Here is a 27,035-nt window from a genome sequence, read left to right on the forward strand (position 1 = left end):
ATATATATATATATATATATTATATATATATATATATATATATATATATATATATATATATATATATATATATATATATATATATATATATATATATATATATATATATATATATATATATATATATATATATATATATATATATATATATATATATATATATATATATATATATATATATATATATATATATATATATATATATATATATATATATATATATATATATATATATATATATATATATATATATATATATATATATATATATATATATATATATATATATACCTTGCACAATCTGCAAAATGTTAATTATTTTACCAAAATAAGAGGAATCATACAAAATGCATGTTATTTTTATTTTTGATTTAGTACTGACCTTAATAATATATTTCACAATCATACAGATCTCAAAATCATACAGTCATTGTTGGAAAGGGTTCAAACACACAAAAATGCTAAAAAAAACTAAAACTATCTTATTCAGGTCAGTACTAAATCAAAAATTCTGCAAGGTGTACATGTATGTAAACTTTTGACTTTATATTTTGAAAGTTTCTTTCTTTCTTGTAACTACATCTAACAGGTAAAGAGTGAATTCTTATCAATTGTTAGTTTAGAAAATAACAACTTTACAAGTATATAAGAGAAGTGGACAGGTTTGACTTGCTGTCAGAAAAAAGAAGAAAGTTGGGTTGTTAGTTGCAAATAATTATTTGATCTCTCAAATACTAACTCTTTAATAGAGGGCAAGTGAATATATTCATCTCATAATTACTAACTATAAGAGACCAAGGGTCAGCTCATAATTAGAATGATAAAAACCCCTAAGACATACGTGACAAACAATTAATAAGCTTGAGCGTGCCCGCCATACATACAAGTCTACAAATTCCAGTGAGGCTTCTACTAAACTTTTAAACAAAAAAATTAGAATACAGTTTAAAATATACGAGTCAACGCAATCCATGTTCAAACTTATGAATTAATATGCATCATATTTACTTAATTAGTGAATTAGTTCACTTCGGGAACAAAAATGCCCTGATAATTTACTCAACCCCCATGTCATCCAAGATGAAGGTTTTTGAGGAAAAAAATAGGTTTTTCAAGGATCTTTCTCCATATAGTGGACTTCAGGGGTGGACAAGGGTTGAAGGTCCAAATTGCAGTTTCAATGCAGCTTCAAAAGGCTTTACACAATCCCAGCTGAGGAATAAGGGTCTTATCGACGCGCTTCCGCGACTTCACGCATTACATAAATTATGTTGAAAATACAAGTTCTTTGTCCGTGTACTTTGGTTCAAAAAGGTAGGGTAGGGTGAAAAACTCCATCTCATTTTCTCCTCCAACTGCAATTTGGATCTTCAACCCATTGATTCCCATTGAAGCCGACTATATGGAGAAAAATCCTGGAATGTTTTCCTTAAAAAACCTTAATTTCATTTCGTCTGAAGAAAGAAAGACATGAACATCTTGGATGACATGGGGTGAGTAAATTATCAGGAAATTTTCCTTCTGGAAGTGAGCTAATCCTTTAACTAAATATGTTTAAAAGACAAAAATGATCATGTAACTGCATTACTGTACTGCTCCTTCACCCAGTAGCTGTAACATTTTTCTCCCAAAAGCAGTAACTTTCTGTCTGGGAGTTTGTTGAGCATATAAAAAAAAAATCGACAAGCTGTCAAGTCCTGCTGTTAAAACCGACCCCTGTCATTTTGCATTATCTGGAACATCTCCTACATAGATTTTGAGTAGCTGAACATGTGCTACTGCAAATCTAAAACCTAAATGACCAATCACACTCTTCTTATATTGTAAAACAAATGATATTGTTTTGAAGTGAGAAGTCTCAGTTAGTATTTATACATCCTTAAACTTGCAGTTTATGAAATGCATTGTTATTTACAGCACAAATCCTTACATTTAACACACCTTTGTGTTATATTTGGCTTTGACCAGCACAGAGACAGCCAAAAGCCTGTGTTCACCTCTCACTGTCTGCCTGTTTCTAAATAGAGCAGCATAATTTCAGTTGTATTCTGTTTCCTGCATCCCAACATCCTCCCCTAAGACTGCGGGGCGTAAAATGTATTTTCCATCTATCTTGCATCTTTATTCACTGCTCAGTAAGCAGCCCAGCCCAACGATTCCCCATTTCAATTCATTTTGGGCTCCGAGGCATTTCTTCATTCAGGACATCAACAAATGAAAATGATTGGAAACTGGCCTTACTGAGTAGCTTTCTGGATAATTCAGGACTTTGTTCAGTTTATAATCATATTATATATATGCAGTTACTTACAGTATAGGGGGCTGGAGGCAGAAGGGCAGCTCTCAGCGTGCAGGCCAATGTTCCCGTAATGATCGAAACTAAAGGATGGTGCTATCGATCAACCCTGCATTTGTTCCCATTACAGCCTTGTGGATCACTACTTAGTGTACACTAAGTCCCGCCCCTCTCAGCCTTTCAAACTGTCTTGAATACTGTCTCAGTCCTATAGCTGTAATAGGCACCATCTTGAGGGCTACAAATAGGCAGCATAACCTGTGATTCTGTGCACAGTACAAATTCCACATTGAGTGGTTCTTCGTACTGTAAGTACTGCTCTCAATTTTAGATGCGCCCTTCCTCTTTCTCCTCCATTATTCATCTGTTCTTACAGATCCCACATGTTTTTGCCCTTAGCACTCTACCTTCGTAACACATGTAATACAATCTTACAAGTGCAACAGCAGACACTCATCAGAACATAAACTATTAAGGAGTGAGAACTCTTTTAACACTGTACTAAGTAGTCTTATCACATTGTGATGAAACACATTGTTTTATTTGTAGGTTTTGGTTACTATTTTGTGCATTTAAGTCTGAAAAGTAAAATAAAAAAATAAGCATGAATAAATAAATCTTATTTAAACAAAAACTAAACAAATATAATATATATTTAGGTGTTATATCACCTAGTTTGAACAAGAAATATTGTCTAGAATTTTTTTCATTTTTTTTTCTCCATGAGTGACAGGCCTCTGTAATTTCTTCCAATGCATCAGATCACTGAAGCAGATGAACTGATGTTGGATAGCAGGGTCTCCAGCTGAATTAGCCCATATCTAGTTTCTGTAAGCACAATACCTTCTCCTCTGCCACCTGATGCTGCACGACTGGCCTATTTTCTTCTCTCACTGAGCAATGGAAAGTTATTATATGGTTCAACTTATTCCATGAGCAACGGTGATGACATTATATTCAATCAATTATTGAGGGAGGCTAATTAGCATCACATTGTACTCGTGACAGCAGGCGGTTTCCAACTTGTCCAGTTCAACAAAGGTGAGGCCTTATTAACATATGAACTTTTATCAAGGGCACACCTAAATAAGTTTTTTTTTGTTTGTTTTCAAATAGATTTTTTTAGATGTTAATAACAATTTTTCCATCTCAGTTTATGGGGATAGCTCACCCAAAATTAAAGTTCTGTCTTTATTTACTCACCCTCATGTCGTTCTAAAAAACTATGAGTTTCTTTTTTTCTGTTAAACATAAAATAAGATGAAAAATAATGTTAACCAAACCATTTTGGAAACCACTGACTTCCATTGTACGGACCAAATAAAGAAAACATTGATTTTCATACAGGTGAAGGTGAGTAATTGATTCAAACAAACACAAAATGTAAATTTTTGTTCATAGAAATATACAAAAAATACATTTTAATTAACTGGATAATGTTTCTGGCTAATATGAGTATAGTGCTATATTAGCTCTAGTTCAGACAGTTTTAGCATACCTGTAACTATAGTTATATAGTTATAGTTATACCACGGTTTAGCCAGTGTTGGGGGTAATGCATTACAAGTAACCTGAGTAACGTAATCAGATTACTTTTTTCAAGTAACTAATAACGCATTACTTTTCAATTTACAAGAAAATATGGGATTTACTTTTTCAAATAAGTAACACAAGTTTATTAACTGACACCACTTTTGTCTCTGTGTTGACCAATTCTTTTAGCCTGAGGTTTATTAATTTCACTTTTGGTGTAAATTGCCGTTTACAGTAGCCAAAAATATAACTTTTAAGTTTTCGGTTATGAAAATAATAAAGCCCAGCCAAGGTGACAAAAAGTAACGCAAAAGTAACATAATGTGTTACTATTCACAAAAAGTAACTAGTAACAAAATTAGTTACTTTTTATGGAATAATGCAATATTTTTAATGCATTACTTTTTAAAGCGACTTTCCCCAAAACTGGTTTTAGCTAACTGTTGTATGCATGTTCACGAGAGAGTGGCATTCCACCGGATGACATGGGCGTAGCACAAGCTGGTGAGAATATGCTAGTCTCACAAGAACCAAGTTTTGTTTGCAGCAAAGGAAAACTAGAGATTACCATTTATAAATCTTTAAATATGGATATTTTTCTTACACAAGTGCATTGAAATGCATCAGAAGGCCTTTATTAACCCTCTGGAGCTGTGTGGAGTACTTTTTATGATGGCTGGATGCACTTTATAGGACTAAAAATCTCAATACCCAATATGCCATTATAACTGTTTGGAAGAGTCAGGACATTTTTTTTTAATATAACTACGACTCGTTTGAAAGAAGAAAGTCATATGTGCCTAGGATGGTGAGTAAATTGTGAAAATTTCATTTTTGGGTGAACTATACCTTTAAATTCATTTCCAGAATTCCGGATTCCATTTGGGTGAGTCAAAAAGTTGATAAGAAAAGGCAAATACTCTTTGCATCAAATGTAAATAGTGGTAGATACAGTTTGAACTGTGTATAAATCTAAACAAATAGTGGCAGCTGCTATTTAAGTGTAAATTAAACTAATATACAGTTTGTATTAAAGGAAAAATCTCTGACTAATGATCGTGGAGATAGTAAGGGGAAAAAAAGCCTGCCAACAAAGTTGGCTTTTTGTACTCTGTGCAAGTACATTGCCCATTAACTCAGGATAGTGTTTTTGGTGCTTATAGGTATTTTTAAAGAAGACTTTTGGCTTACCTCCACTGCAGCCTTAGCTCTCTCAAACTCTTCCTCCAGAGACTGGTTTCTGGACAGGAGTGTGCTACCCCACCTTTGGTCTTTGCCCAAACGGCCCTGTCAGACACACGCACACAGGAGGAGTCAGAGAGAACGTGGTCAGCCATCTCTCAGTCACTCTGACAGGAGAAAAGGCCCTGCCCTTGCCAACCCCTGAATCCAGAGGCAAGGAGAAATGCCAGCATTTGCTGCACAGGGTCTTCTTGTTTTCTTTCTCACTTTCCCTCTCTTTTGAGGTCCTGCTGTCCACACCTAATGTTCTCACACTCGAAATGGCTCAGGACTGGCTTGTCATGCACAGCGTGCTGCCCTCACACATTTTTCTCAGTATGCAAATCTGAAAATAGCATGGCAGGAGACCTTTGCTCAGCATGAATCGTCAAATATGCACCATTTTCAACACTGTACACCTGAAGACATGCTTCACATGCGGCAAAGCCATTCATTTTGACTACACTGCTGTGTGTGTAAACCACACAGCAACAAAAAACAAGCTTACTGCAAAATAAAACACAACAGTAAGATCTCAAGGGTTTTATTTTCTGAGTCATAAAGACTTTATCTGGATGAGTTTCAAATCTGACATAATGGCATAACAATAGGAGCCTTTTGTTACATTTGCTGATGGCTTAGGATGCTATAAACTACTAGACAGTTTTTGTTAAAAGAAAGGTTTATCCAGTAATGAAAATCTGCTGAAAAGGTACTCGCCCTCAAGCCATCCAAGATGTAGATGAGTTTTTTTCCCCATCAGAACAGATTTAGAGAAATTTAGGATTACATCTCTTGTTCACCAATAAATCCTCTGCAGCGAATGGGTGCCGTCACGATGAGAGTTCAAACCGCTGATAAAAGCATCATAATAATCCACAAGTAATCCACACAACTCCAGTCCATCAATTAACATCTTGTAAAGTGAAAAGCTGTGTGGTTGTAATAAACCAGTTAATCATTAATTAGTTTTTAGCTTCAAATTGTTATGTCTGGCTAAAATACCTCTATCCATTTTATTGCTTTAGTAAGTGAGAACATTGTCTTGTCTGAATTAGGAGAGAAATATGCACACAAAGCAGAAACAGTCCAAAACGGTAAACAAATAGGTTGGTGCGGTTGCATATAAGGTTTTCATTGGAGGAAGTGTTAAGGGGATACTTCACCCAAAAATTTTAATTCTGTCATTAATGTCGTTCCAAACCTGTAAGACCTTTGTTCATCTTTGGAACACAAATTAAGTATATAAAGCTTATAAATGAAGTAAGTCACATAGAAAACAAAAATTCTCTGATAGTAATCTGTATGATACCAATGCGAGCTCCAGTTTTTCCCTTCTAAACTCATCTTTAATATAATCATGCCCACAAGCAGCTCCCCTTTCAAATTTTAAACATCCACGTAAGACGCGCGGACATTTAGAAAAATGCCCACATCACCTCAGTAAAGAAACGTTAACATTCATCATGTTCATCTCGGCTTCTTTTACGTTTCTGGAGGAAGACGCGCTGAGAGGAATAAGCCAGAATTTACCTCAGAAGAAGAACGCAACGCAAAAATTATAGTGACTCTGCATTTAATTATCAGTAATGGTAACAGCGTTGTAAACAGTAATTTGTTTGATTACTTAGTTACTGATAAAAGTAATGCCGTTTATTTAAAACACCGTTATTCCCATCACTGTTCTGACCCTGAATAGACAGCAGCAAAACTACCACGTTCAAGGCCTATAAATATATAGGTACCACTGAAGAGAAGAAAAGTCATTATTTTTGTTTTCTTTGTGCACAAAAAGTATTTTCATATAGCTTCATTAAATTACGTTTGAACCACTGATGTCACATGGACTATTTTAATGATGTCCTTAATACCTTTCTGGGCCTTGAACATGTCAGTTGCGTTGCTGTCTATGCAGGGTCAGAAAGCTCTCGAATTTCAGCAAAAATATCTTAATTTGTGTTCAAAAGATAAACAAAGGTCTAACGACATGAGAGTGAGTAATTCATGACAGAATTTTCATTTTTGGGTGAACTATATCTTTAACATAGATTATGGACTGTTATTTTGCCAGAAGCAACATTTAAAAAAATGAAATGCCTTAATGATGCATTTGTTTATTACAAACACACAGCTTTTCACTTTCAAGATGTTAATTGATGTACTAAAGTTGTGTGGATTACTTGTGAATTTACAGTGATGCTTTGTCAGCTATTTGAACTTTCATTCTGACGGCACCCATTCACTGCAGAGGATCCATTGGTGAGCATATAATGTAATGTTAGATTTCTCCAAAGCTGTTTTGGTGAAGAAACAAACAATGTCTCTAAATTGGTTCAATAGTAGGAAAATTCCTTATTACAAAATTAATGTACTGGCCAAGGGGCATGATTAATTGTGCTTCTTTTTTTAATTGCGGTTAAAAAAAATGAACCACACTAAATTAACATGTGAAACTGACGGCCCTAGTTGTTGCATTTTCAGTCATAATAATGTTATGTTTTTGGTGCTCCTTAAACTTTAAAGTTGCTTGTCATTTTAATGAATAATGTAATCATAAAGTTACCCTTTAAAATTCACCCTCTGTATGTAGCTTTGTATCTTGTTCTTGGGTCATTCTAAATGTCAAGTGCTGAGCTATCAATGGAAAACTTCCATTTCCCCAATTCAATTCTCAGCATAACAAAGCCTTCCAGGCAGACTGAATCAAAGGAATAGGATGAAGTATTTGCCACCTGCCTCATTGGATATTAATCAATTACCAAGGTTACCAAGTTAAACGGATTTCATACAGGAGGCTATAATGGAGGACTCAAAAAGGACAATTGGTCTTGCTTCATTGTGCTGGTGCAGCTCTGTATAATTACATTTAATGTGCCCTGTCAGACCCTGTGTCAGTGCAACAATTACCTTTAACATTACACATTCCATTTCCACTGCCACTCAGGGCCCAAAGACAATTTCAGCTCCATGTTTTTAGAACCATGCAGCTCACATGTGTACTGATTGCTCCATCATGACTAGTCTTAACAAATGTAAGACAAATATATCTGTACTCCATATTTACTTATATAAGGGTCAATAATAAATTGTCTACAAAAACATTAATAATTAAAAAAAAATCAAATTTCAAATAGGTTTAACTTTCAAATATGAATTAAAAATAATTTAAATATTATGAATAAATGCTGTTCAAAAAATTTGGGTTCAGTAAGATTTAATACTTTTATTTAACAAGGATGCGTTGAATAGATCAAAATTGACAGTAAAGACTACATTGTTATAAAAAAAATATCTATTTTAATCTCAAATTTAAACTCTTTTTTTTCTATTAATCAGAGCATATTAGAAAGATGTGAATGATCATGTGATACTAAAGACTGAAGTAATGGCTGCTGAAAATTTAGCTTTGCCATCGCAGGAATAAATTACATTTTAAATATGTGACCCTGAACTACAAAACCAGTCTTAAGTAACATGGGTATATTTGTAACAATAGCCAAAAATACATTGTATGGGTCAAAATTATCATTTTTTTCTTTTATGCCAAAAATCATTAGGATATTAAATAAAGATCATGTTCTATGAAGATATTTTGTATTTTGTACTACTGTAAATATACCAAAACTTAATTTTTGATTAGTAATATGCATTGCTAAGAACTTCATTTGAACAACTTTAAAGGCCTTTTTAGCAATATTTAGATTTTTTTGCACCCTCAGATTTTTAAATAGTTGAATCTCAGCCAAATATTGTCATATCCTAATAAACCATATCAATGGAAAGCTTATTTATTCAGATTTCAGATGATGTATAAATCTCAATTTTAAATAAAAATTGACACTTATGACTGGTTTTGAGATCTAGTGTAATATACAGTGCCTTGCAAAAGTATTCACACCCCTTCATTTTTTCACGTTTTGTTGCAGCATTATGTTAAACTTCTTTAAATTACTTTTTTCCACATCAATCTACACCTCATACACCATAATGACAAAGCACAAAACAGGTTTGTAACTTTGCAAGTTTATTGGAAATAAAAAACTGAAAAGATCCCGTTGTATAAGTATTCATACCATTTTCTGGGACACTCGAAATTTAGCTCAGGAGCATTCATATTGCTTCTAGATGTTACTACACTTCGAGTGGTGTTAAACTGTGGCAAATTCATTTGAATGAGTATGATTTAGAAAGACTCACCCCTCTCAGAAAAGGTCTAACAGCTGAAAATGCATATCAGAGCAAAAACCAAGTCCTGAGGTCAAGATAACTGCCTGTAGAGCTCAGTGACAGACTTGCGTTAAGGCAATGATCTAGGGAAGAGTTCAGAAAAAAATCTGCTGCATTGAAGGTTAAAACATTATCCATAATGGAAGACGATTGGAACAACTAGGACTCTAGAAAATGTCTGCCAGCCCCCATCCAAGCTGACAAAATGCAGATGTGCAAAGCTTGTCACATCATACCCAAAAAGACTTGAGGCTGTAAAGGTGCTTCAACTATGTACTGAGTTAAGGGTATGAATACTTATGCAATGTACTATATCAGTGTTTTATTTTTAATAAATTTGTCAAATTTGCAAATCTGTTTTTTGCTTTGTCATTATTATGGTGTATGGAGTGTAAATTGATGTGGGGAGAAACTAATTTAAAGCAGTATGAATACTTTTGCAAGGCACCGTATGTTACAACAGAAACAGTTAAAACTGAAGTAATACTTCACAATATAAATGTTTTACTCTAGTTTTAATCAAATAAATGTAGCCTGGAAGAGCATATGAGACTAAAACATTTTAAAAATCTTATTGACACCAAACGGTAGTGTATTGATACATTTTTGGGGAGTCGCACCACAAAACCTGACTATAAACCTGAAGCACTAGAGGAGGAACCCTCTCCTAGACACCATATATCTGGTGTAATTTCATTTATGCTTTTCCAGTAGCAACCCTGGGCAATATTATACTACCTCCTGTGTACATGTTGACCAATGGCCGGTCAATAATTCATTGAATAATTGTCTAATCATGATAGGCAGCAATACAACAGACCTGCATGCTTCAATGAGGGTAGAAGCGTGTAACATTTGTACCTTGTAGCACCACAATAAATTTAAAAATCCTTGCAAACTGTGACCTGCCATGACAACGTCACTTCAGTTCATTAGTTGCCCTGAAGTACTGCCAAAATGTTTGGTCTTTTTTGTATTGAATTTGGTGGTGATGCTTTTTCCATGGTGCAAATGCATTGACCATTCAGCGATTCATTCAAAGAGTGCACAGAAAGGCTTACATGTCTTCCACTAACATATTGCCTGTTGAGCTGAAAATAAAGAATTCTAGATGTTAGCACAGAATGTTCCACAACAATGTGTGGCTACAAACAAACCATTCACAGTTCAGATGTATGGACGTATAGTAATATGATAAAACTACAACAAGTGGGACATGTGGGAAATAACATGTGAAAGTCACTGACACATGTGCACAGATGATCATGACTCATAAAAAGAGTGATAAGTGTTGCTCGGTGTTGCACTTACTTGAGTTACTGGCACGGCTTCCGCCTCTACTTTATTATTGACCTCCAGGGAGTTCCTGGGGGTAGTGTCTAGAGTCTTGCAATCCATAGACCTGGGGTTATATCATAAGAAATTGATGTGGAAAAAAAGGTATTCATATCTTTTAGATATCCAGAAAGTGTGTTTTCGTTCATTGTTTTAGAGCATCGACTTACCACACAAATTCACCAGAATTTTTTGATGAACGTCTTCTCTCAAGTTTCCACTTTCTGCTACCATTTCGCTCGGGGTGTGGGTTGAGTTCTTCCCATTTGTCCAAAGAAGATGGAACTGCTACTGTAAACAAAATGAGGCCATGTTGTTTGACAGAGATGTATTATCATACTGCGACCCAAGTAAAACACAAGCAGCACCAAAAAGTGTGAGGAATTTGCAGTATGCACCTATTGAGGAGGGCAATGTTCTTTTTTACTGTGAAAAAGTACTATCCACTACAGTTCATGACATGAAAAACACATTTTCATTTTTGTTACTATCCGATTATCCTTGAATGATTTTGGAGAGTGCTTCTCTACATAACTTCACTTTAGCTGTTTGACACTTAGTACCTGAGTCCAATGAAATCTTTTCAGGTGTGCGGGAACAGGTTATACTCTGTTCGACATCCACTTGGATCAGCTCTGTTTCATCAGGCTTCTTTCTGTATGGTGTGCCCTTAGAAGAAAGAGGGCTCTTCCTGTCTTTGCTGTGTCTTCTCTCACCAGGCTCACTCAAATCCAGCAGGTCCAGAGAAGAGGACAGTACTGGACATAGGAAGCAAAAAGAAAATAAATGTCATCCACTTTTATTTGTCATCCTGCTCCAGAAGGTTAAGTGGTTCTGAAAGTGTGGGACGCATTCCCCTGTTTAGTAAACTACTAGAGTTACTAAAAACAACAACAACAACAACAACAACAAAACGTTAAGTTATGATGCTCTCAGCAAATTGGTTGAAGGTTGGCAGCTCTTTTCACCACAGAGGAATTGCATGCAAAAATGCTTTTCTTATTTAGATTTTTTGTCTTGTTTCCAGCCAAAATATCCAAAAATTCTTCAATCAAGAAGGATTTTCTAGACGAGTGAAAATTATTGGTAACACTTTACAATAAGGTTCATTAGTTAACATTAGTTAACCACATTAGTTAACATGAACTAAGAATGAACAATACTTCTAAAGCATTTATTAATCTTAGTGTTAATTTCAACATTTACAAATGCATTATTAAAATCAAAAGTTGTGCTTGTTAACTTTAGTTCATGCACTGTGAACTAATATGAACTAACAATGAACAACTGTATCATCATTAACTAACATTAGCAAAGATTAATAAATTGTTGTTTTCATAAAAAACAAGTCAAAATTATGTTCTTGCTTAGAACAAGCAAAATAATCTGCCCGTGGGGTAAGCAAAAATATCTTATTTCATGCAGAAAACAAGATTTTTTTTCTTACCCCATTGGGGTTTCAAGCAAAAATGCACTTAATTTTGATTTGTTTGTTTCTGAAAGCAAGACAATAATTTTTACTTGTCTAGATAAAAACGCACTTAATTTTGACTTTTTTTTTTTTCGGAATAATTTTTACAAAAATCCTTCTTGATTTAGGTATCTTTAGATATTTTGGCTGGAAACAAGACAAAAAATCTAGGTAAGAAAAGCGTTTTTTTGCAGTGCTGGAAATGAACATTGTAATAAACGTTGTGCCTTACTGTCAAGGATTTCCAAGGCACCATTTGCTCACTGGCTTTAAAGGGTATGTCAAATGCAAAATTTATTTTACATGGTGTTTGCATATAAATTTATTTTATAGGGGTTGACCCCTAGGCATTTTTATGGTTATCGGTATCGGCCATTTTCAAACCGATTTGCCGATAAAATAATTGAAAAACATTTAAAGTTTTTTTTTTTTCAGAGCCCTTTATATTCTTAATTTTGACATTAATTTTCAGTTTTTACACCAGACACATTGGTTCAAAATAGCGGTTATCGGTCTACTTGATCTGTAATTATCGGTTTTGGCATCAACCCAGATAAAACACATATGTGATCCTGGACAACAAAACCAGTCATAAGGGTCTTTTTTTATTGATATTTTATTGATATCATCTGAAAGTTGAATAAATAAGCCATTTATTGATGTATGGTTTATTTGGATAGGACAATATTTGGCCGAGATACAACTATTTTGAAATCTGGAATCTGAGGGTACAAAAAATCAGAATACTGAGAAAATGGCCTTTAAAGTTGTCCAACTGAAGTTCTTATGCATATTACTAATAAAAAATTAAGTTTTGGTAAAAATGTACAAAATATCTTTATGGAACATGATCTCCACTTAATATCCTAATGATTTTTGGCATTAAAAACAAAAATCTATAATTTTGACTCACATAATGTATTTTTGGCTATTGCTACAAATATACTCGTGCTACTAAAGAGTGGTTTTGTGGTCCAGGGTCAAATATCGGTCGACCCCTACTTAGCAGTGTGGACACAACCACCTTACAATAAGAAAATCTATTTACTCCTTTTTTAAATCCCCCAAAAAACCTAAACCGTATGTATTTGCATATTTTCACTCTTAGCCAGTTGTACACAGTCCGCCATTTTCTCTGCACTTGAGCAGCTTTAAGGGAATCTTAAGCAATGCACGTGTTTTGTAGTTATATTTAAAAGTGAACATAAGAGACAATTTCTCCTGACATAAGGCACTGAGACTACATTAGTTTTGTTTTTAATGATAATGCACCACCAAATACACACACCAAAAAATAAAAAACGGTAAAGAATCATACCATCTTGTGGAAAATGAGCATCCGATGTCCCCTTTAAATAGTGGGATAGAATAAATACTTAAGGGTGCTTTCACACTTGGTCTGAAAACAAGTTTGATTGAATCCCTCCTCCCCCGGTCCCTGAGTATTATGGTCACACTGTGTGTTTTGGTTCTGAACCACAAAACATTGGTGTCAGAGTGCCGTCAATTTCTGCTGAAGGTTAGCTAAAATGAGATTTTTAAGACTTGGGTATGGTTCACAGGTGTGCAGTTCAGTCTGAGTTCAGAAACAATGTTCAACTTATTCAAACGAACTGAACTCTGACGCAAACAAACCCAGGTGAGCACCAAAAGTGCAAGTGTAAAAAGCCCCCTAAGAGGACATCAACATCCTCTCATTCTTTATCCATCTCTTGTGTGTTCAACAGATTAAAAAACATTAACATCTGTGAGCTACTGTCATAAATTGATATGCGCTAACAAGTTTCGAATTAGCACATTAACCAAAAGTCCAGAGTTTAAAGGAAAGACAAAACAGAGTAACACATCCTAGCTTAGTTATTGCTCTAGGCACATCTACCTGCGTGGTCACAGCAATAAAAGACAGCAGGCAGTTCCGACAGCTCAGGGGCCGGTGTCAAATAATCTTTGATGTTGCATGTTCCTCTCCGAGAGAACAAAGAGCGTCTGATATAGTGTATGTGTGTGTGTATATATATATACTTCATTAAGCATACTTTCTACAGAACATTGTGTTCTGCTGCAGAGGAAGGTTTGAGAAGAATGTGTTCATTCAATATTCAGAGGGAATGTAGGAATGTAGTCAGCTTTTCTGATTAGGTGAGATTAAAGCATAAAACTTTTAGATGGTTGCACCCCGCCTTTATACGTGAACATTAGGAACAGACGCTCCGGACATATTCTACAGCTTCTACCCCCTTCCTGTTTCCCTTCTGGCTTGCAGAACAAAGGTCTTCATAACCAGGTGGTAGACAAAATGCCCATGCAGGTCAGTACTGCATGTAGATGCCAACATTGAGAATGCATGATTCAAGCCTTGAGGGCTTGACAGCACACCTTCTAAAATCTGGCACAAACATCAGAGCTGAAACCAGGTTACCACCACATGCTTTAGTCTCTGCCGACCACACAAGGACCAGCCTGGATACCAAATATCTAGACTTTAAAGGTGCCATAGAATGCATTTATAAAATATTTTTAAATTGTTCTCTGATATCTACATAGAACGTATATGGCATAGGAAAGGGCAAAAAATCTCCAGAAATTGTTTTACAGGTCATTTACAACCCTAGGATTTGCCCCATACAATGGAATGCTCTGTCATTTGGAAGCTTCATGAATATTAATGAGCTCTGCTCTGATTGGCTGTTTCACAGAGCTCAATAGCTCGCACATGGATAAAAATATATATTTAATTAGGAGCTCTAGCTAGGGCTGTCGCGGTAAAGGAATTTCCATTGCGGTAATTTTGAGTGGCTCAGTATTCCCGCCATATATATATATATATATATATATATATATATATATATATCTTTATACAACAGTTCATTCTGGTTCTCAAATCTGATTGGTTAAGAACCATGAGATAATCTACTGGTATCGTTACAGGAACGCCCTTTCACAATTTTGTATCACTCCGTGTGTTCTAGCCGGGACTGTTTTTTCCGAGTGTAATGGCAGACGTCCAAATCCTGTATCATTTTATAAATATTACTCTTTTTGTGTCACGGAATGTAGTTTTAAGTGGTTTTCAGGCGAGAATGTACTTGTTAGTTCAAATAAAGATAAGGTCTGTTTGAAAATTTGCTTCTTCGTTTTCGGACGTGGGAGACCCATAACGTCAGGGAGCGTTCTGCAATCATTAATCCGCTCGAGAGCGCTCTCACCACGGCCAGATCTTCTGGAATTTACCGCTGGCACTGCTCTCTGTAGTGGTTACACATGACATGTAATTCGTTATGGGTAAATCTAACGGGCAGTCTTTGATCTCATTAATCTATTATTTGTTCCAGAGAAGAAGATAGTTCATCTAGCATGTAAGTTTATGTAAATTTAATGCTGAATGCTGCCGTTACTCTTGACTGAATTGCCTTACAACTTTTTTGATGCCTGTTTTTGTTGTTATTATTTATTAAATATTATTACTCAATAAATAAAAATGTATATAAACTATATTTTAAATAATGTATTTAATAATAGTTGTTATGGTGCTGGTGCTGGAAGGAGACGGAGAACGAGGTACGAAATAACAATTAACATTTAATGACTTCTTAACAGGAATATACAGGAACAGGGAGTAATCCACACACACAGAGACTTCTTATCAACAACAAGGACCGACAGGGAACTGAACTCAAAGACAGACTTATAAAGACAGACTAAAAATTAAACACAGGTGACGGGGATAATGACAAACGAGGGCTAAACCAAATATCACAAAATGACAGGGGGAAGACAAATGGGAAAAACCAATGACAAAAACAGACATAACTGTGACATTACGCCCCCCTCCGGAAAGGCTCGTCCTCGCGCCGTGGAAAAAACGAAAAAACGAGAGGGGCGGAAAACCAGGAAACCAGAGTCAATGAGGGAGGGGGCTCCGGCAGAGGACGCAACCCACGGAGGAGGACCAGAACAAAAGTCCAGGTGACAAAAAAGACAGTCCAAGGGGGCGACGACGGTGGGAGGAGCCAGGGAGAAAACAGGAGGGACCTGAAGCAGGAGAGCAGGACCCAGATTGCAGCCAGGATGACGGCCCACGGTGGAGCCGACGGAGGGAGGAGCCATGGTGGAGGAAGGACCGCCGACTCCAGGGGGCCGACCGACAGAGGCGGAGCAGCTGGCAGAGGAACCCGAGGCGGAGATGGAGAGCCGAGGGACCAGGGTGACACCGCGGATCCGAAGGGCCAAGGCGGAACAGGAGGCTCTGGCGGCGGAGGCGGAGATCCGGAGGTCCGCGGCGGAGCCGGAGCGACAGAGGACGAAGGCGACGCTGAAGGGAGGGAGGAGCCTGACAGAGCCGGAGGGACAGAGGGACGAGGCGAAGCCAGAGGAGTGGCGTCCCGAGGCGGAGGATGGTCGACGACTGACCAAGGCGGAGCCGGAGGGACGATGGAGCCCGGTGGAGCTGGTGGGCCGACGGGTGACGGTGGAGCTGAGGGCGTAGAGAGCCGTGGTGGAGCCGCAGGGTCGGAGGGCCGAGATGGAGATCTGGGCTGTGAGGCTGGAGGCGGAGCTGAGGGATCCTCCAGCCATGCCACCGATGTTGACTGGCAGCCCTGCGGCGAGCCCACTGCATGGATGGTGGGCTGAGGGTGAGCACGGGGACTGACTGACGACCTGGGAGACTTAGGACGACTGGGTGGAACCAGCGGGGACTCAGGACGGCTGGGCGGAACCAGCGGGGACCAGGCAGATTCAGACAGAAGAGGGCGGGTGGGAGGGAAGTCTATGCAGGTCAGTGGCTCAGAGAAAAAGTCTATTAAGTCAAATGATTTTATATCCTCGACTTTGGAAAAGAAGTCGATCAGGTCCCCAGAGTATTCCATCTCACCCCCAGCGGAGTTGCAGTGGGCAGGGCTCTCCATTTCCCTCACTTGCTCCACGTCACAATCCACCATCACAGATGTTGAATCCGGCTCACGCACCAGATCAGTCGGATGACAATGACAAACGAGGGCTAAACCAAATATCACAAAATGACAGGGGGAAGACAAATGGGAAAAACCAATGACAAAAACAGACATAACTGTGACAATAGTATTTAGTAATGAGAAACGATGGTGAATTTAGTTAACGTTACATTGTTCCGCCTATAGATGTCGACAAGAGACCGTGTTATGAGTGAGCAGTTATTAGTGACTTTGGGACTTTTAAAATGAAAAGTTAAGCGGAAGTTATTTTTAGCTTCAACAACAGTTTGCCACAGCAATAAATGCACTGAGCAGCAAAATCACCCATGACAGATGAACGGATTTAAACGCTTTCTTCAGTAAACATTAAAACTAATGTCATATCATCATGAATATGAATAATGAATGCTCTATCAGATGCAGGTACCTTAATCACTCGCAATAAACCGAAACCAAATCGCGTTGATACATAAAGTGAAGTAAACAGTACTTAAATAGAAACCTAGCCAGAAATTTTTCTTTAAAATTTGCATTTCTTTCTGACTTTTCTGGCTTTCGCCTAGAACACGCAGGTGAAATACTGATAGAAAAAGGCTGTATCCGAAATCGCCCCCTATACCTCAAATAGTGCACTATTTGAGGGGACAGCCATTTTAAGTGGTGTTCGAAACCATAGTGGACGTTCCCGAGTGCACTCATTCAATCCCACAATGCACCGCAAAAACGAGTGTACAACCAGTGTACGCTCAACAGCTAGAGATAACCCATAATGCACTGTGAGAGTCGCGCGCCGACTGAATTCCCGCGTCTCACCAGACGATGGCGCCCGCAGCTGAATCATCCATCAGTTAATTTTACAACACGCTCGTCCACTGCGTAATACAGCGTACAACACGGGTTCAAATTCGTTGTAAATTGATTAATAAATTGTTTAACCAGGGTTTATACGTAAATTCCTTGACATAGTTCGAGATAAATCCTTTACTCTTACTACTGGAACTGTCCGTTTTAAATGATTGTTAAACAGTAAGCAAAACTATGCAAAAGCGGCAGTCCTTCTGGTGCACTTAGTGTCCGAATTCACTCACTCGTTTTCATTCACTCCTTCAAGTGAACTATACGAGTGGACTAATGTAGGGAATAGTGAATAGGGTATTGGGGGCGATTTCGGATACAGCATATGTCTCTTGTCCACTCACATTTGATGATGCGCGCCTTTTTCTGTTAATATTTCACCTGCGTGTTCTAGGCGAGCTGTCAGTCAGTGCAGTTTCATTGTTACGCCACAAGATGGAGGCAAGAGACTATCTTTGAGTGAGTCTTTAAATCGTTCATTCAACTACACGTTCGAAAACGCTTATTTATTTAAAGAGAGACATAATGAAACACGATGTTGAAATCATTTTAACTTTAATCGCCACTTTTAAAGGCTCAGCTGACCAGCAGAGCGTCGATGCTAAGACAGAGATAACACTTTCCTTGGACATGACAAGCTAGTTTCACATGCGTACCCGACTGGATCTGAAAGAGACGCAGGTAATCGCACAAGCTCAGTCCATCTCTCTCTCATTCGCTGTTTAGGCTTGTTAAAGGTTGTATCAGCGATTTCTAGCCTGAAACATAAAGTGTCAAATTCAGCTGACCTTTCATCCTGATCCGCTCGCTGCCTGCCCCATAAATTGTCTGTGAAAAAAACGCGTCTCTCTGGTCAGCCTAGGGTCCGAGATATGCCAAAAAAACAATCGGCACTACCAACCTTTCCACAGATAAACAAACAGTGTTCCAACCAATCAGCGTCAGGGGTTTGGTGTTGTGGACTTTCGCTCCGCCTCCCTCACATCCCTGCACCAGTAGGAAAGTCCACAACACCAAACCCCTGACGCTGATTGGTTGGAACACTGTTTATCTGTGGAAAGGTTGGTAGTGCCGATTGTTTTTTTTTATGTTTTAGGCTAGAAATCGCTGATACAACCTTTAAGTGCATATCTACTGAGCCTCATAATAAACACATTATGTTATCATTACTAACTTATTACTAATTTAATATTCAGCACACAGGCATTTAGTGAGAAGGGCAAAACCTTTGGAAAAAAGAAAACAGGCAAATATCGCGGTTGCTGCATTCCTCTGCGGTTATGCACGTCAATGGCTCGGTATTGCGGTTATCGCGACAGCCCTAAGAGGCTCTAGCCGCTTTTAATATGCGGTTTGTTGAATCTGCCGTTTTGAATCGCGGATATATTAGTCTGATTACTGTGATGCATGTGCTCTGTGTAAAGTTACAATGCAGAGACACAAGTACTTACCACACAAGTTGAGCTGCTCCTCAGTGATACTCGGGATCTGTAAATCATTCGCCATCATCAGGCAGTTATTTCTCCATCATTCACCATCATCAGCGCACTCATCTCTCTGTTTATGTGGTAAGTGAAATCCTATGTATAGCAATGTAACAGGCTAGCGCTAGCATTAAGCTAACCGTGTCCCTTGAGTGACTGGCCTTGTTTAACTGAGGTGCTGACGTTAACGATGATTGGGCGATGCAAATGTTGGAGGCGTAACTATAGGCTTTATGCCGAACGTCACATGACCAACCCCGGAAAACAGGTCTCATTGCTTCCGCTTGTCGGAGAACGTGTTAATAGCCGTAATAAATAATGGCGATATCGACGGACTTTTAAGGTAATCAGTTAAACAAGCCAGCTGTTTATTGTGGACGTTTCATTCGATAGTTATATATAAATGTTAGTGAAAAGAATAAAAATTTAAAACTTTTATATATCAATCCACATATGTGATGGACATTGGTTATGATCATTTTTAGTGTCTACTTTGAATTAATCTTGAGTAAATCATGTTCATATTTAAAGAGGGATATGCAAAACGCGTGAACCGGAAGCAACGAGACCTGTTTAGCAGAAAACGGAAGCCTGTTGGGCATAACCCCTATTAACGATCCCGGGGAAGTTGCGTAACAGACCTGTTATGTTGGAATTGAGCTATTTTTCGGTGGTCTTTTGCAAATACTAGATTTATATAAGAAGGAGGAAACGATGGTGTTTGAGACTCATGGTATGTCATGTCCATGTACTGAACTTTTATTATTTAACTATGCCAAGGTAAATTCAGTTTTCCATTCTACGGCACCTTTAAGATCTTTTAAAGCCCTTGTACTTTAAAGTGCAATAACCTCAGACATCAATACAGTATAAACAAGAACCTTCACAATGATTGCTTTCACATGTACAATAAAACATTGATATCTAGGTCAATGACATATGAGAGTAGTGTCTATAATAAAGAAAAGGAAGGAAAAAACTCTTTGCATTCATGTTGGTTTCACATGGTTTTTAAAAAACTTCAACATTTTGATAAAAATATTTTGATTTGCATATTAGTCCCTCAGTGTGAAAAGATGTATCTCAAAATCGTACAGTCATTGTTGGAAAGGGTTCAAATACACAAAAATGCTGTAAGAATTTGTGGGACCTGAAGGATTTTTCTGAAGAACAGCAGGCGGTTTAACTTTTCAGGACAAACAAGGGACTCATGAACAGAAACAAACAAAAAACAGCTGTGGATCATTCCGCTAAAAACACAGCATTAAGAATCAAGTGTATGTAAACTTTTGAACAGGCTTATTTTTATGAATTCCACTATTATTTTCTCTCGTGGACTATCTTCTTCAGGTCAGTACTAAATAAAAAATAACATGCATTTTGTATGATCCCTCTTATTTTGGTAAAATAATTAGCATTGTATATATGGTGTATGTAAACTTTTGACATCAACTGTACTTCATATAAATTAAATAACAAATAATAATACATTTCTTCTCCTTCAGCTTGAAGATGTGTTTATTTTTGAATAAATTAATAGACTGGACAAAACTGAGTGTAATGTTGGTTACTTAACTATTGTAAAAATAGAAAAATATATATAAAATCAAAAGCTTGTTATGAAAAAAGAAGTATTGGGGTGCTGACGCATTGATAATATGAACTGTAATATGAAGATTCTGAAACCAAAGCAAGTCTTGATTTTTTTTTATTACTAAAATGAAAAATGAATCAAAAGCTCACTCGGGAGAATCTGCCAGAGAATAATAATTGAATTCAGAGGCCTTCCTTCTAAAGATTACAGCCGTTCCCATTAAAGACCTGAATATAAATTTATATAATCAGCTCCATTCCTTTTACAGACAGACACTGCTTATAAAAAGCTTGGTGTTCCTCTAATCATTCAAATTCTTTTTATATTTTTAGCTTAAGAATTCTGTTTAATTAAGCATAAAAAATACACAATCATATTAATAAACATTATGAAATAAATATTTAGAGTGGTACCAACAAGAAGCTATGACTTCAATGCAGTGTTTACTTGGCAAATGACTCTGGCTTCACATTTCAAGTCAGGCATACTCAACTACACATAGATCAATAACTGACGCTTTTACTATTTGTTTGACAGACTGAAAGTCTTTCATACTGTGAAGTAAGTACTTTGTGACATTTTGATTGCAGAAAGTTCTGCCTGGTAATTTCTGAACCTCAATGCACATTACGTTCAAAGGCACAGTAATTAACAGACTGCTGCTTTATTACAAGCAATCGAAAGATTCTCCAAACATAATCTGTTGGTAAATAGAATATGCTGTTTTCCACAATCTGAAATAAACAAGATGCTCTATAGGGAGTAGAAGTGGTTGTCTTAATTGCTTTGTGGTGTAGGGTGCAAGTGAAATAAATACAGTTTTGGTTGCTTTTGACTGGTTTGTTAAAGCAACAGTTTGCATGCATTTTGTTTAATTAATTTACTTAATTACATTAAATAAAAATGTCTTGACTAAATTGAAAATGACCTATTTAGGTTAGTAAACAAGTCCCATTAAAATCATTCAACTCCAGCCATCCTGGTAATGCACACCATCAGGCAGTTATTTCCAGTCATGCAAGCACATCTATTTGAATTTCAATCAGGAATAAAAATCAAACAACACTGGTATCATAAATTGTGCTTTTTTAGTTCAAATCATGCACAAAAATAGTATAGCCCAGTTTTTAGGCTGGGCTGTTTCTAGATTCCATGGAGTGGGACAATTTCTGATTTATTTCCCATGCATGCTGGAAAATAGCTGAAAATGACTGGACAACAAAATGTTTTTTTCATTGTAGGCCTATATTGTTCAAACATTTGGGTTGGTAAGATTTTTAAATGTTTTTGAAAGAAGTCTCTTATGCTCACCCAAACATTTGTTTGATCAAAAATACAGTAAAGCAGTAATATTGTGAAATATTATTTGAAATTAAAACAACTGTTTTCTATTTTAAAATATTTTAAAATGTATTTTATTAGTGTGACGTCAAAGCTGAATTTTCAGCATCATTACTCTTCAGTATCACATGATCCTTCAGACATCATTCTAATATTCTAGTTCTGGGCTCAAGAAAAACTGATTATTACAGTTTTTTTCAATTGTTTACACACAATTTTGAAAACCGGGTTATTTTTTTCAAAATATAATCACAATTATCCAAACACCACACTCAATTTGCCAAATTCCTAGATTGTTTGCAAAATGACACACTTCAGTCAAAACATACACATTTCAGTCAAAACATATACACATATTTGTGAAAATGCTATTAGTTTTCATTTAACAAACACAGTCCTCAATGATCAGACACTATTGCAGACAGTTTCACACTGCTGTGATAAATAAAAAACACATTTGTAAAAATAACTAATTTTAGAAAATAGCATTTGCTAGATTTTTGGGCAGACATTGTTATGTAAGGGATCATTTCGGTGACAAAACAAAATAGTGACAAACAACATTCTTCATGATTAGTTTGAGATATAGGGAGAATGAACACAAATAGGCCTAGTATAAACTTACCAAGCACTGCACAACACTGATGCTGCAGACTGAATATTTCAAGTATTTATTTCAATTCAAGAAATACAGTATTTCTTACCATAATCAGTAACAGTAATCAACCAACAATGAAATCAATGAAACAAATAAAATCTGTAGACAAATAAAAATTACTGCATGAAGTAAATACAGTTTGACTCTAAAAAAGCAACACAACTACTCTAACTATTCCTCCCCTGCTGAAAAAAACAGAATATGCTGGTTAGGTATGTTTTGGTGCTGGGATGCTGGTTTTAGCTGGTTTATGCTGGTCCTTTGCTGGTTTTAGCTGGTTAATGCTGGTCCTTTGCTGGTTTATGCTGGTCCTTGACCAGAAACATGACCAGCATAAACCAGCAAAGGACCAGCATAAACCAGCAAAGGACCAGCATAAACCAGCAAATGGCCAGCATAAACCAGCAAAGGACCAGCATAAACCAGCAAAGGACCAGCATAAACCAGCAAAGGACCAGCATAAACCAGCAAATGGCCAGCATAAACCAGCAAAGGACCAGCATAAACCAGCAAAGGACCAGCAAAGGACCAGCATAAACCAGCAAAGAACCAGCATAAACCAGCTAAAACCAGCATCCCAGCACCAAAACATACCTAACCAGCATATGCTGTTTTTTTTCAGCAGGGTCATCTCTCCGTCTGGCTGGATCAGGCTATAAGATTTCATCCACATCATTTTTGATGAATACAGGTGAACTCACCTGCTGCCTTTTATAGCACTCCTGAGTGCTGCGTTTTCAAATTAGCACATGTGTGCTTCCACACCTTGTGGATGTGTTTATCCAATTTGTTCATTAGTGTGGTCATTGGCAATCCGGGGCTTTGCAATGACAAGGAAGTAACCTCACAATCCTTATCTGTCTAAGGTGTCAAAATGTGTGTATTGTTTTACAAATCACTGTGTGTAATGTTTTGCAAAAAGAGTGAAGCAGACATTGTGTGTAATGTTGTGCAAATCAGTGGCGGTGTTTTGCTCCTTGGAGTAGAATTTTGCTAATTGTGTGGAAATGTTTATTTTAGAGTGTAAACAATCGTAAAAAACTGTAACACAGTTGAAAATATTGGTGCTGCCTAATAGGCCACTTTTTTTATTTTATGGAAACTATGGTACCTTTATTTCATATGGAAGCCCGTTTCCACCACTGAATAAAAAAAAGGTAATTGCAAGTTTTTGTCTAACAATTTTATCTTTCATTTGTACAATTTTGACTTTTTTTCTCAGAATTGTGCAATACAAACTAATAAATTGTGTGATTTCGGTGATACAAACAAAACTTACTCGCAGTTCTGAAAAAAAAAGTCAGAATTTTGAGAAATAAGTCAGAATTGTGAGAAAAAAAGTCTGAATAATGAGAAAATATATTTCGTAATTCTGACCTTTTTCCTCACAATTCTGACTTTTTTTTCCTCAGAACTGTAAGATAAAGTCACAACTGTGAGATATAAAATTTGCAATTATGAGAAAAAAAGTCAGATTTCTGAGTTTATATCTCAGAAAAAAGTTAAATAAATACCCAATTCTGAAAAATAAAATCAGAAGTATGAGATATAAACTCAGAAATCAGAGTTTATATCTCATACTTATGATTTTAGTTTTCTGAATTGCGTATTTATTGATCAGAATTGCGAGTTTATACTTTTTTCTCTCAGAATTGTGAGATAAATCCAATTCTGTGGGTGAAAATGACTAATACATTCCCAGAATTGCACGTTTATATCCCACAATTCTGACTAAGCTCACAATTACATGTTATAAAATCAGAACTGCAAGATATAAACTCACAATTCGGAGAAAAAAGTCACAATTGCGAGATACAAAATTTGCAATTCTGGGAGAAAAAAAAAATCAGAATTGTGACCCTGGACCACAAAACCAGTCATAAGGTTAAATTTTACAAAACTGAGATGTATACATCATATGAAAGCTCAATAAATAAGCTTTCTATTGATGTATGGTTTGTTAGGATAGGACGATATTTGGCCGAGATACAACTATTTGAAAATCTGGAATCTGAGGGTGCAAAAAAATCAACATACTGAGAAAATCACCTTTAAAGTTGTCCAAATTGAGCTCTTGACAATGCATATTACTAATCAAAAATTACATTTTGAAATGTTTGCAGTAGGAATTTTACAAAGAATCTTCATGGAACATGATCTTCACTTAATTTCCTAATGATTTTTGGCATAAAAGAAAAATCAATAATTTTGACCCATACTATGTATTTTTGGCTATTACTACAAATATACCCCAGCGACTTAAGACTGGTTTTGTGGTCCAGGGTCACAATTGAGTTTATATCTTGCAATTCTGATATTATTTCTCAGAATAGTGACTATAACTCGCGACTGCAAGTTTATATCACACAGTAGTGACTTTATAACTCGCAACTGTGAGTTTATAACACACAGTTCTGAGTTTGTATCTTAATACTGACTTCATTTATCAAAATTACGATTTCATATTTCGCAATTCTGACTTTATAACTTGCAATCACGAGATTGTATCTCTCAATTCTCAGAATTGCGAGATGTTTTTATTTTTCATTCAATGGCGGAAACGGACTTCCACAATGTCAGGATTCTTTGATGAACAGAACTGCACTACAGTTACAGCCTTTATTTAAGATTGTTTGTAATGTGAAAATCTTTACTATCACTTTTGTTCAATTTTATTCATACTTGCTTGACTTGAATAGCAGTATAAAAGCACAAATTTAATTTATTTGTTCTACTTGTTTTTGATTATTAAAATCTGATAATATTGCAAATTAAAAATATGTTGAAGCTTCTGAATTATAGTATAATAGCACAGTGCAGTGAAGTATAGTACAGTGGAGAAGCAGAATTGTTGAGGTCAGTATCTGTGGTACCTGCTGTGTTGGAGGTTACTGGGCGGGCAGCTCCATCACACTTGGTCTCGCAGAGGAAATCATCGATGGAAGGGCTCAGCAAGGGACGGCTCTCTTGTTGCTCACTCACCAGCTGAAGAAAAATCAAGCAGAAGAGTGTGATTAAATCTACATTAATCCACTTGGCCCCCTGTTCTCCTATTGTTTTAGTTGCAGCCAGCCTCCATCACACCATGACCATCTCTGCGTGTGACTGGTAATGCTGGTAGTCACAACCTTTTCAGCTGCTGCCTATTTACAGGACTGAGATGACAATTTTCACCTTACCCTCATCTTGCAAACAACCCAAGCCTGAGGATGTCTCTCCCTCCCTTTCTCACTTAAACAGACCAGTCAAATCACAAATAGTATCGTGCTTGTTTTTCCATTTCAGAGAACATAGTAATTGCGTATGAATGTAATTATGACAAGGTGTGAGGCTGTCTTTATAAAGCCCCTCATCGGTGTACTATGCGTACTATGTGACAGAATGCGTGTATGTTCTCATGAGAGACTGGCGTAGAGGTGGCCCTGTGTCTAACAGAATGGAAAAAACACATCAATCATCATCTGGTTGTTCTCATAGTGTTCATTCAGCCATGCCACAGTCTCATCGGAGCAGAGCACTTTTGTGGGCAGTGCATGGCTGCAGCAAATCTGCATTTTCAGCCATAACTACCTCTCTTTTGAAAACTTAAGTTAGGCATCAGAATCTTTTGGGATTGAGTTCTAATTTAATTTCTGTGCTGTAGCAAAATTTTAATGACAAATCAGTGTCTAAAGATGGAGATTATCATACTGTGACTTGAGAAACAGGCTAATCGATTGGATTTGATCATCTACATTGTTTACATCATTTAAGACACAAAGGCCGATCACACCAGTTGAGGCAAACATTTCTTAATGTATATACAGTATCTTCACCCCCTTGGACTCCTCCCTTCTCTCTCTCTCTCTCTCTCTCTCTCTCTCTCTCTCTCTCTCTCTCTCTCTCTCTCTCTCTCTCTGCGCAGATTTGCTTATATGACTGGAAGGCAGCTAGTTACCTAGCTAACGCTTGCTAATGTGTGAATAAGTACCTACTTAGAATTGATGTATGTGAATATATGTGAATATATTATTTTACGCAGTACTAATTTGATTCCTGTGTTTCTATCTACGGTTGTTTTTAAAAGTG

At 36.7% G+C, this 27,035-nt stretch overlaps 1 protein-coding gene across 1 annotated transcript in view; it reads right to left on the reverse strand.

Moving 5' to 3' along the window:
• The window catches only part of pex5la (peroxisomal biogenesis factor 5-like a), a 52,407-nt gene extending 26,347 nt beyond the window's left edge, over positions 1-26,060 (reverse strand). The window contains exons 1-6 of the mRNA XM_073852543.1: positions 26,052-26,060; positions 25,841-25,952; positions 11,176-11,370; positions 10,783-10,903; positions 10,589-10,679; positions 5,021-5,116 (exon numbers count right to left, since the gene is read on the reverse strand). Of these exons, the coding sequence (XP_073708644.1) occupies positions 5,021-5,116; positions 10,589-10,679; positions 10,783-10,903; positions 11,176-11,370; positions 25,841-25,952; positions 26,052-26,060 (624 nt within the window). The remainder of the gene's footprint in view (positions 1-5,020; positions 5,117-10,588; positions 10,680-10,782; positions 10,904-11,175; positions 11,371-25,840; positions 25,953-26,051) is intronic.
• Between the last annotated feature and the right edge of the window lie 975 nt (positions 26,061-27,035).

The sequence above is a fragment of the Garra rufa genome, chromosome 12 (genome assembly GCF_049309525.1).
Source record: "Garra rufa chromosome 12, GarRuf1.0, whole genome shotgun sequence".
Taxonomy (NCBI): Eukaryota; Metazoa; Chordata; class Actinopteri; order Cypriniformes; family Cyprinidae; genus Garra; species Garra rufa.